The sequence below is a fragment of the Podarcis cretensis genome (genome assembly GCF_951804945.1).
Source record: "Podarcis cretensis genome assembly, chromosome: 3".
NCBI classification, from domain to species: domain Eukaryota; kingdom Metazoa; phylum Chordata; class Lepidosauria; order Squamata; family Lacertidae; genus Podarcis; species Podarcis cretensis.
The window spans coordinates 46,990,592-47,002,630 of NC_137172.1; the positions used below are offsets into that span (position 1 = coordinate 46,990,592).

Sequence of the window (12,039 nt, forward strand, 5' to 3'; positions counted from 1 at the left end):
ATCCCCCCAGAAAAAAGCACTGAAACTATGTTTTAAAATAGCATGTTACACCGTCTGCTAGCTACAAGAACCTGTGAGCCCCTCTGCACAAGAGTCACCAATAGGATTTTTAAATGGCTTTGCTATGGTCTCTTGAGAGTCTAAACTTAATCACATTGGCTAAAGAATTTCTAATGCCAACTGATGTCCATAAAAGAAATAACCACAGTCTCATGTCTGGTTGAAATAATTTTTATCTGAAAATCACATTGCTGCTTTCTCATCACAGCTCCAAGCATGGAACTGGGGATCTGACTACATTATCTTCCCCCACATTTCCTTCACTGCCTCCAGTTTCCTGCCTCTCTGGATCTTACTTGCTGAAGCAGGTATTTTAGTCCAGCTGTTCAAAGTTCCTTTGCAGGGCTCATCTTGCCTGCTTTCCTGACTGTTTCCACTTGATCCAGGAGTTTCAATGTGCCCTAGATTTAGGGACTGGGAAAGGTACATTTTGCTCCCTATCCTAAGAATATGGTTGATCAGGCCAATGGCCCAACAAATCTAGCACCCTGTTTCACAGTGGCCAAGCAGGTGTCTGCAGGAAACCAGCAAGTAAGACCAGAGAACAAGAACACTCTCCCCTCCTTTTGCTTCCAGCAATTGGCGGCATATTCCCTGATGTTGCCACCTCTTGGAACTGCCATGCTGTGCCCAGCAATTGCCCTCAACATCAACAAAAGGTTTTAAATACCATGAACTGCAAACATACTGCTAAATCTTCTATCAGTGTGTCTTCAAAGTAGTGGTCTTCTGTTTCCACCCACGACTTGTCATATCCTTGAAGAAAGAGATTGACAGCTCTATGCCTGAAAAAGAAGAGAGAAAGTGGTGTGTGTGTATGTTTATATGGCCATTTCTTATTAGTCTAAAATTTTGAACATACCGAATAAGCAAAATAAATAGCTACAACTGGTGAACAATTTTTTAAAAAGAGGTCTTTGTTGTTCATTCCATAAAGCTATGAATTAACTGGATATTATATGAGGATTCACTGACTATTAACATTCTATAAGCATGATCTGAAACTACATGTCACCTTTTCTCTCTTCTATAAAGTATTGACTATAAGATTAGAAAGAAAGAAAGAAAGAAAGAAAGAAAGAAAGAAAGAAAGAAAGAAAGAAAGAAAGATAGATGATAGATGTGTGTGTGTGTTTCATGTTTTGTGGAATGTGATCCAATTTTGAAACTGAATTCTGATGTTATAGTTTTCATTATCATTGCATTACATTGTACACTGCTTAGAGAGCATTGTGATTAAACATTATATACATTGTCTAAATCAGTAAATAAAGTAAGAAGCCTGTACTCTACGTGAGGCTGCCCTTGAAACTGACCCAGAAACTCCAGCAGGTGCAGAATGCCGCGGCGAGACTCTTTACATGGTCCTCACCACAGGATCACATTCACCCAGTGCTATACCAGCTGCACTGGCTCCTGGTGGAGTACAGGATCAGGTTTAAGGTGCTGGTTTTTAACCTTTAAAGCCCTATATGGCCTAGGACCCTCATACCTACGGGACTGCCTCCTCTGGTATGCCCCACGGAGGACCTTACAGTCTGCAAACAACAACACTCTGAAGATCCCGGGTCCCAGGGAAATTAGACTGGCCTCGACCAGAGCCAGGGCCTGTTCTGCCAGGCCTTTGGCCAGGGTGCAGTCTGACCTATTTTCCTTTGTATAAGAACAAGCATGAAGGAGGCCTCCCAGCCTGTTCACAGGTCCTTATATGATCAGTGAAAACAGTTGGTCCTAGCAAGTATTAACCGCTCTCAATCTTAACCTGATAAGTGCCATTTGTCCAGATTTTAATTTGTCTGAATTAATTTTAAGATGTATTTTAATTAATTGGTGCCTGTTTTTATGTATACTGTGTTATTTATATGATGTTAGCTGCTCTGAGCCTGGCTCTGGCTGGGGAGGGCAGGGTTCAACTAAAAATTATCATCATCATCATCATCATCATCATCATCATCATCATTATGTTTCTTTTAGCAAAGTACAAGCAGAGAAACCAATAAGGCTTGCAGAGCCTGACTGGGAGCCGCTATGATTGCTCTGATCACCCACAATAATTTTTAAAGGAAGTGTATAGCCAACCTGCTAGGCATTTTTAAAGTTAACCATCTTAGTTCCTTGTTCAATTGTATTCCCTCATTCACCCCTCCCCTCCTAGTTAGCGATATACCTAGGTGGACAGCAATATAATATACACAAATCTTCATGATCACACGCACCGTGGAAGATTATATAGTGGTGCCATTCTGAAGCAAGCTACCACCGCTCTTTTTCTCTGTTTGGATAGAAGTTTATGCCATACTGCTTTTTTTGATCTCTGAGGATGCTCAACCTGTAGCGCACAAGGAAACAGAAAACAGAAATCAGACACCTCTTCTAGACTGTTGCTTCATTGTTGTTTTTTAATTAAAACCTTGTAACAGTTGCAGGCCAAAAATAGTATGCTGAAGTATGGTGTTAGCTTCTTATTGGTTCATCTAAAATGCCCTAAGCCTAGAACACAGTGCCCCCCCCCCAAAAAAAAAATGATCCCCAGTTAGGACATCTTGCTCTACTGGTTTTTAAAATGTAAGAAATATTATATGCAATACTATGCATATAATTTTCATAGTATGTGCAATAACCAAGTGTTATATAAATGGCAAAATTAAAACCTTTTTAAAAGGTTCTGGTCATCCCCATTCAAACCTTTGCCAGAATATTATGGCCACAATTATGCCTCCAGCAAGTCTTTGAAAATATGTTTCTTGAACAACTGCTCCCCTGTTGCCCCACAGGAAACTGCTTTTAAAAATTAGATTTCAGAAGTCATTTGTGATACAGCATGCAAGTCTGCTGTCCAAAGGAAAACAAAGCAGATGTTCCACAGGAAACATGGAAGATTTTGGACATGCTTAAAGTTATCTGGAATATAGCTTACTACTTCTAGTAGTGGTGGTAGATGAAGGGACTAGCAGGGGAAAAGCTTTTCTTTTTAACTTCCCCACTTCTGATTTGAAAAATAAATAATAGTTCAGAAAACATTTAAACTACCCGTGGCATACTTGTTTATTTTGTAAGAAAGATCAAGACCATTTAAAAAAAAATAATGTTAATTGGAGTTAAACAGAATTAGCTAAAACATAAAATATAAAGAAGGTTACAAATGTTGCATACATTGGTCACCACAGATTTACTTGGGAAACAATATTGGTCTTTATAGTTAATCAAAAGTTAGTACTTCAAATCACATGCTGGTGAGGTCACTTTTAAATTAAAGAACAGATCTCTGATAATAGAGACAAATTTACCTAATTACCATGGGGGGGGAAACACATAAGGATCATACTGTGAATAGGGAAACTTAATTAGTCAGGCAAAGAAATCAAAGCACCCTTTGGAGGTAATTGTGTATTACAATTGTGTATTAAAAAACAACCCTCAGTGCAGAATAAACAAATTTGGAACAAGCAGGTTATGAGAACTGGCATTTTAAAATGTGATTTAAAATGTAAGTTAAAAGACAAAAATATATTCATGGGTAAATAAAACTATTAATAGGTAAAGCTAACATAATTAGCTATATGAAAAGACACTCCATACTTCCCCTTTTGAAAAATTTTCTGCCCCGACTAGGGAATTTCTGGAAGTAATAATAAAAAAGAAAGTAATAGATGAAGCAAAAAAAGAAAGACCAAAACAATGTACTTTATGTCACATATAGATAAAAGAAAGCTTTGGAGAAAAATGGAAAACATTAAGACTTGATGGCTTTTGATTTAGGGCCAAACAACACACAAAGTCAAACATGTCACCTGGAACTGTCTGAATATTTTTAAAAGTGTACACAGCAGTCATTTTGGGACCCAATCAGGATCACAGTAACATTTCCTCCTGCACTGTGTAGTCTCATGAACAACTCCAAAGCTGCTAACTGGCATGGGAGGGAAGCTCTATTGTGTCAGTGGCATGTTTCAGAATATAACTGCAAAAAACCAGTCTAACTGGGAGCATTAAATCAGGTTGACTTTATTATGGTGGTATGTGCCATTAAATTATTAATCTCCTACTCGTGGACAGCATGGAAGTTTTAAATGAAAGCTAAAGAAAATCATTGAGTTATGCCAGCAAATACTGTGGATCTCTGTATTGAAAATACTTATGTATGCACCTCCTAGTTGTTTTTCTGTAAAATACACATTCTGAACAAAACAGATTCATGTGTCCATAATATTTTCTCCATACTGTACTATTGTGGTAGGAATCCCAGATTCCCAAACTGTCACAATGCTACAAAAAGTATACACATTAAGAAATTTAAAATATATATATCTAACCTGTTCCAGATGAAAAAGCACACTAGCTATATCCAGGACCCTTTCCACCGTCTTCTCTGGATCTGAAGTAACATCAGTCCTGTTTGGCAGATCTTTGTAAAGAGCAACCTGCCACCTAATGGCGGGATCTTCAAGCTGCAGGAAGAAGGGATTTTATGAAGAATGTAAGCATTAAAAACAAGTACCAACTTGCGAGGACCATTATAAACCATTCTTCTAACCAGAACTAGCCTATGTGGGTTGCCAAGACTCCCTTGTCAAGTCTTATCCATCCATCCATCCATCCCTACCTCCAGATGTTGTTGAATGACAATTCCCATCATTCCTAACCACTGTTCATGTTGGTCGGGGCTAATGAGACTTTGAATTCAACAACATCTGGAGAACCACAGGTTCCCCACCCTTCTCAAAGGGGATAACACTGCCTCTTCACTGGAGGACAACCAAAAAGCTGTTTTAACTTTCTAGTCCTTTACCTTGAAAGTTCCAGCTGCTACCATGATAGCATGATAGATAATGAGTTTCAGTGGTCCCTTGGTTAAGGGCAGATCATAAATAGCATTATAAAACTTCTTAAATTAGGTCAGTACTATTTCAAAGCAGGACTGTCTACCTTATTGAATAGAGCAGGGCTTAGTTCTGAATAAACATTCATAGGACCACACACAACGATGCAAGAAGTGGCAAGTGAACAGCAAATAACAGATAAGAGCCAGATGCCAGCATAAATGAGGCCTCAACTTAATTTTCACAGAAAGAACAGGTTTGGTGTAGGCATGGATTGAATGATCAAGTAGCCCGTAGGTTACTCTCTTGTACATAAGCTTGCAAACATAAAATACACTATTTCCCCCAACCATGCCTCTAATCTACTCCCCACTGTTGTCATGCAGATACCAAGCAGCCAACATCTCCATTATCTCAAAGACAGAACTTTTCAGTAGCTTAACAGTTCCAACTGCTGCAGGATAATTAGCCTTCCAGATATACAATATGATTTATTGTTCTTTTATTGTATATTCCTTTCATATTTATATATTGTTCACTGCTCTTAGGAGCTTTGGAGCAAAAAGTGGTGGGCGGGAGTCTGTGCATGTATATTAGGATTATTCATTAATTTATATACTGCTTAATACCAAGATGGCTTTTAAGACATACCTAAGAATCATATTAAAATATGTCTATTGTATATTACAGTGATTCAGAAATGGTTCTGCACGGCAGTAGCATGGTGTGGAGGCATTAAAATAAAAAAGCTCTCCATCCATCATGTAGATTGCGGAGTTCCTGTGCAAGGGCCAGTTGCTCCCAAAAATATGCAGTAGTGTCATAGAAACTTTCCAGTTGAGGGTGCAATACACATGATAAGCAACTCTTACATATTACACCTACTTCAAAGAGCTGCTGCCACAAAAAAGTGCTTCCAGCAGATGAGTGAAACATTGCAAAGGTTAATTGCCACTAAGCCAGTAGCATACTACTCCAAACAAACCACAGTGTGGAGCCAAAGTCTGTTTGAGTGCAACCATCACAATCCCTGGTTCACAAGTAACACCAAGTCAAGGACAGTGATTTGTTGCTCCTTCTAACATTAGGGAAGGAGCAAAGCAGAAGTAATCTGTGAGTACACTCTATAAATAGAAAACTAAACTGGAAATTCCTAAACTATGTGCTTTAACCTAAAAGGCCATTAAAACAGCTACACAAAAGTGTGTTAGTTACTATGAAACAGGGCAAAGCATGAGATATATGTCTCTTTTTAAAAAACAACAACACCTCAGCTACATAGATGGTATCCTGAACGCCATACAGAAGATGCAAGGGTGACCAAGATGCAATACTTTAAAATTACCTTGCCCTGTAAGTGAAGGTTATTACGTATAATATCTCGAACTTCATCTTCTGTGTCTTTCTGCCAAGAAAATATACATATTATCAATAGGTTCATTTTGTTACAAGCATGCAGTTCTGAAAATGCTATGTAACAGATCTGTAAGTTAATCATATTTGCCAGCAGTCAAAACAGAACTGGTTATATTCTGAATGGTGGTGGTAAGACAGTATATGGCATATTAGATTGTAGTTTATTCTGTTACTAATATCTGCCTTAGGTGTGGGTAGCAATTGCCCTGTTAACTGTGGAAACAACTGTAGTTTTGCATGTGATTCCTTTGAGTATGGTGTGCAGAAGACCTCCAGTGATTTTGCAAAACATTTAAAAAGAATACTTGGGGGGGGGGATCCAGTTCTCACTCATCCAATTACAGATAGGTAGCCGTGTTGGTCTGCCATAGTCAAAACAAAATAAAAAAAATCCTTCCAGTAGCACCTTAAAGACCAACTAAGTTAGTTCTTGGTATGAGCTTTATCTTGGTATGAGGTGTATCTGAAGAAGTGTGCATGCACACGAAAGCTCATACCAAGAACTAACTTAGTTGGTCTTTAAGGTGCTACTGGAAGGAATTTATTTATTTTGTTTTCACTCATCCAAGTCATTTATAAAGATGTCAAACAACAAAGGCCCCAGAACAAAACCTTGCAGCACCCCACTTGTCACTTTTTTCCCCAGGATGATGAGGAACCATTAAAGGGGGCCTAGTTGAAAACTTGTGGGACGCAGGTGGCGCTGTGGGTTAAAGCCTCAGCGCCTAGGACTTGCCGATCGAAAGGTCGGCGGTTCGAATCCCTGCGGCGGGGTGCGCTCCCGCTGCTCGGTCCCAGCGCCTGCCAACCTAGCAGTTCGAAAGCACCTCCGGGTGCAAGTAGATAAATAGGGACCGCTTACCAGCGGGAAGGTAAACGGCGTTTCCGTGTGCAGCTCTGGCTCGCCAGAGCAGCGATGTCACGCTGGCCACGTGACCCGGAAGTGTCTCCGGACAGCGCTGGCCCCTGGCCTCTTAAGTGAGATGGGCGCACAACCCCAGAGTCTGTCAAGACTGGCCCATACGGGCAGGGGTACCTTTACCTTTACCTTTAGTTGAAAACTGTGGTATTTGTTTCATATCCCCGCTTCATTAAACTTTGCCGTGCAGCCCTACATATATTAAAAAAGTGGTCCCCGCTCTATGCATCTTGTCTGCAGTATCCAAATCCTGTTTAGTGATGGTAAAACCACATCATTTTTATGCGGTCAATTTATGAAGTGGGTGAGTGAGTGACGCAGCTGTGATGGGGCATGGCTGGCTCCTTCCCATAAGTAAGCCCCATTCAGTGCAAAGGAACCTCCTGCGCCCCTTTGCTGCAACCTTGCCACTTGCATGCAGGTGCCCCATGCTACTGGGAAATGTGGCAGCTACCAACACACCTGAAAGCAAGAAGCAAGCAAAGTTGAAAAGTAGGGAGAGAGGATGGACTTGGGGCTTCCTCGGTCATGAACTCCTACTCACTAAGAAGCTACACTGAGTGCAAAGGGACTTTCTTTCAGGTAAATCGGCCCAGAAGGGAAAGGAAGTTGCGCTTGGAAATGGACAGAAGCTTAAAGAAAATGAGGCAGGGGGTTGGTAAAGACGACATGATCTGGTTCTGGGCACTGCAGAGAAATTTCAGACAAACTAAGAAACCACATATGCCAAACACACCTCGCAGGATAAAGCATTTCCCCTATAGAAATAATTATGAAGAATGGCAGGTATTGAAAAATATATAGGACAAGTAAGAGGGAACACATCACCTCTCTGCCAACCTAGATATAAAAGCAGATCTGTATAGTTAACCTACCATACTTAATCTGTTTTTTGCCAGTGCAATTAGTTCTTGGTCACCAGGGGCACAAATATTTAGCCCAACAGGCAGAAGTCTTTTTAAAGCTGCCACAATAAGGGAGGTCTGTGTTGAATAACGATCACCTTTCCGCTTCATTTTTTTCCTTTCCTGATCAGAAACAGCTGCCTGCAATATATAAGAAGAAATCATTTTCAAGTTGTAAAAAGAACAATTGGTCTTACCTGAAGTGTAGTTTTGAGAGTGGGGCGTCGTATCCAATGGAATGGAATGGATGTTCACCCTGTTGTGAGACACTAGACAGGAGCAAAAACTTGTGGGAAGTAGGCTGGACTCCCTCAGTTTTCTGGATTTGCCAAGCCAAGTACTGACAGAGTCCATAAAGAGAAAGAGAATACCTGCCTACTTCCCCCTTCTGGAAATTTCTATAATAAAATCTCTAAATTGCTAAGTATCTGAATGGCAAGGAAACACAACACAAGGAATGTGACAAAACTAGCACTCAGGTTAGAGCATATTCCTCCCAACAGTGTATAGCAGAGCACCCTAGGGTTGGGTCCATTGGATACAATGCCCCACTCTCAAAACTACACTTCAGGTAAGTCCGGCTGTTATTTTTAGTTTGTGGGGCATCATATCCAATGGAATGGGACATACCACAGCTGAGTCACCAATTCAGGCAGGTCCCATCTCTGCAATACACTGACTATAATACATGTTGGAGCACCGTAGGACCCAAGGGTGCCTGAGCTGAGGACAGCTGGTTCAATTTGTAGTGTCTGGTAAAGGTGAAAGATGCCAACCAGGTAGAAGAAGAAGAAGAAGAGTTTGGATTTGATATCCCGCCTTTCACTCCTCTTCAGGAGTCTCAAAGCAGCTAACAATCTCCTTTCTCTTCCTCCCCCACAACAAACACTCTGTGAGGTGAGTGGGGCTGAGAGACTTCAAAGAAGTGTGACTGGCCCAAGGTCACCCAGCAGCTGCATGTGGAGGAGCGGAGACACGAACCCGGTTCCCCAGATTACGAGACTACCGCTCTTAACCACTGCACCACACTGGTAGCTGCCCTACAAATGTCCAACATGCGCCAAAACATGAGATGGATGGGGTAATTTAAGGGAATGATAAGCCAAGAAAATACAGGCCCTAATCCATCTCGCTAAGGTTGCTTTGAAAACTTTAACCCCTAAGGTAGACGAGTGAAAGGATACAAATATAGAGTCATTATTTTGGAAGGATTTTGTATAATATAAGTAGACTTTGAGAGCTCTGTGCATGTCCAGGGAGTGCCAGGCTTGCTCCTTAGGATGTTTTGGATGTGGACAGAAAGTTGGGAGAATCAGTTCTTGTTGGACGTGGCACTTGCAAAAGGAAGGAATGGTCTGAACGTAGCACCATCTTATCCTTGTAGAAAATACAAAGATGTTTAGGTGTAGAAAGGGCTGAAAACTCTGACACTCGGCATGCCAAAGTGATTAACACCAAAAAGAGAACTTTGAAAGAAAGGATAAGGGAAATCTAAAGAAAAGGGGGGCTTCGTTCTTGTTCTTGTTGTTGTTTAGTCATTTAGTCGTGTCCGACTCTTCGTGACCCCATGGACCAGAGCACGCCAGGCACTTCTGTCTTCCACTGTCTCCCGCAGTTTGGTCAGACTCATGTTTGTAGCTTCGAGAACACTGTCCAACCATCTCGTCCTTTGTCGTCCCCTTCTCCTTGTGCCCTCAATCTTTCCCAACATCAGGGTCTTTTCCAGGGAGTCTTCTCTTCTCATGAGGTGGCCAAAGGGGGGCTTCAGAAACTAGTAAAAAACTTAGCTGAGTCAGGAGAGCCGGGAGGAACATACTGTCTGCATCTAGACAGGAGGAAAAACTTCCCACAAGTCTTTGTTCCTGTCTAGTGTCTTGCGACAGAGTGAACACCCATTCCGTTCCATTGGATATAACGCTCCATGAAATAAAATACAAAAACAGTCACCTATTCAATATAGTTGACCCCAAAAAAGGGGGCATGAGAGGAAAGATTATAACACAACAAAAACCAAGACTCTAAATGGAATCTGGACTAATTTTTATCATTCAAGCATTTGTTTTAAAAAGATGATGGAAACAAAGGAAGCAACAAGATTATCACAATAAATCCTACACTACTACATCATAAACATGAGTAGTCTGGCAAGTTTTCAATATTTGCCACACTTGCAAGGAAAAGGCAGATGAGCATTATGAGCAAATGTGTAATTTGGAGAAAGTTGGACTTGATTATTAATCACTTAAAGGTTTTATTACTATTAAGCAGTCTATACATTTTGTAAAATAAAGAAACAAATGGAAAAACACTTTCCAAACTAGAAGAGCTTGCTTCCAACCTATACCAATCCAAAATTCTTATTCATCTCTAAACAAAGTATTCTTAGAAAATATGGTAATGGTATAAAGAATGTATAGGAAATGTAAAAGATTATTAATTCCAAAATTGTTTTTGCTGCAACAACTTAAAGCAAAAAGGGGATTGGTCAGTATATGTTGAGAAAATTCCATACAACTTCTGTAGTTTTATATACCTTGGACATCTTGGACTTTGTATCAGTAATAAGGAAAGACATGTTGTTGATTTCATTCTGCACAACGAAATTTTGTTCTTCCCTTTTAAAATTCTGAAATTGTATAAAGAATATTTAGTTAAGTACACAAATTAGAAATCAGAAGACACCCTCAATCCTTCTTACTAGTATGTGGAAGAATCAACCCACAATCCCTGGTTTAGAGTAATGTCTGAATGAAGGACTGTTTTGCTCCAAACAAACATAAAGCCAAGGTTTGTTCTTACTTTACCAATCATAGTTTGAGGAAATCAAACCATAGCCTTGTTTTGGATATAATTCTGAACAAGGGGTTGTGGTTTGAGTCCTCCATGCACCAGGGAGGAGGAGTGAAACAGCCAGGTGGTTCATCATGAATGCATCTGTTAGCTATGGCTAACCACAATAACAAAACTGGGTCCTTCAAACCTTACTTCAGGACCTGTATAAAGTTTATCTTAATCATCAAGACCTGTATAAAGTTTATCTTAGTCACTAGATTCAATTTATAATATAGTAAATTAGGCATTTAAATATAGTATAACTAACCTTTATCAATGAACAACAGTCATCATTAGAGATTGAACTAAATGTAGGTGCACAAATAAATATTTGCAGAATCCGCAAATAAATATGACAGTGGTGATACAATACAAGCCTAATACAAATGAACTTTCTGTAACATTTTAAAATGTGGAAAATGCTATATATTGTATACTCTGCTCACTCTTCCTAACAATCCTGATAGGGCATGGTTGCTTCCATCTTAAGTGCCTCCACTGAGAAGTTTGGGCTTTAATTCAGGTCATATGCCTTTTTATTCACTGAATGACATCACTGCATTAATACAAACATCTGCTAGGAAATAAATGCACACTCACACATTCACTAAGGAATTGTATAAAACTGCCACCAGCTAAACAAGGTATGGACTTTTCAGAAACGACACCTTCCACAATCCCTTTAAAATTATTCCTTGTTTAATGTCTGCACAAAACCTTCCTCTCAACCTTTTGGTTCCTGTCATATTGTCTCTCTTTCCATATCCCCTACAATGATGGGCATTCTATCTGTTTTGCTACAAACAAAAATAATGCATTTACATGGGATTTTGACCAGTAAATGAATACATCAGCAACCATACGAAACAGGTCCTCTGCCTCTGGATTAGGTTCTTTTAGCCACTTTGCTCTGAAATTAAACAAAGAAAAATGTTTTTCATCACTTTTATTATTCCAGATAAAGCAGTTTACAAATTTTTCATAGAGCATTTAGCAAAGTCTGCATTTATCTTAACTTTCTAGACTAGAGATTGTACTTCCCCACCTATTCTCTCCACTATTCATTTCTGATAAAGAGTGAGGAGTC

At 39.8% G+C, this 12,039-nt stretch overlaps 1 protein-coding gene across 15 annotated transcripts in view; it reads right to left on the bottom strand.

Moving 5' to 3' along the window:
- Positions 1-12,039, bottom strand: part of RYR2 (ryanodine receptor 2) — a 246,863-nt gene that overhangs the window by 52,344 nt on the left and 182,480 nt on the right. For 10 of the 15 annotated variants that reach the window (XM_079969396.1, XM_079969392.1, XM_079969401.1 and 7 more), the window contains 8 exons: positions 11,775-11,862; positions 10,654-10,746; positions 8,091-8,261; positions 6,226-6,285; positions 4,374-4,508; positions 3,643-3,679; positions 2,277-2,388; positions 749-845 (listed from right to left, as the gene is read on the bottom strand). In XM_079969396.1, coding sequence (XP_079825522.1) covers positions 749-845; positions 2,277-2,388; positions 3,643-3,679; positions 4,374-4,508; positions 6,226-6,285; positions 8,091-8,261; positions 10,654-10,746; positions 11,775-11,862 — 793 coding nt within the window. Of the gene's footprint in view, positions 1-748; positions 846-2,276; positions 2,390-3,642; positions 3,680-4,373; positions 4,509-6,225; positions 6,286-8,090; positions 8,262-10,653; positions 10,747-11,774; positions 11,863-12,039 lie in introns of all 15 variants that reach the window. The other 5 variants (XM_079969402.1, XM_079969400.1, XM_079969403.1 and 2 more) reach the window with 1 other exon arrangement.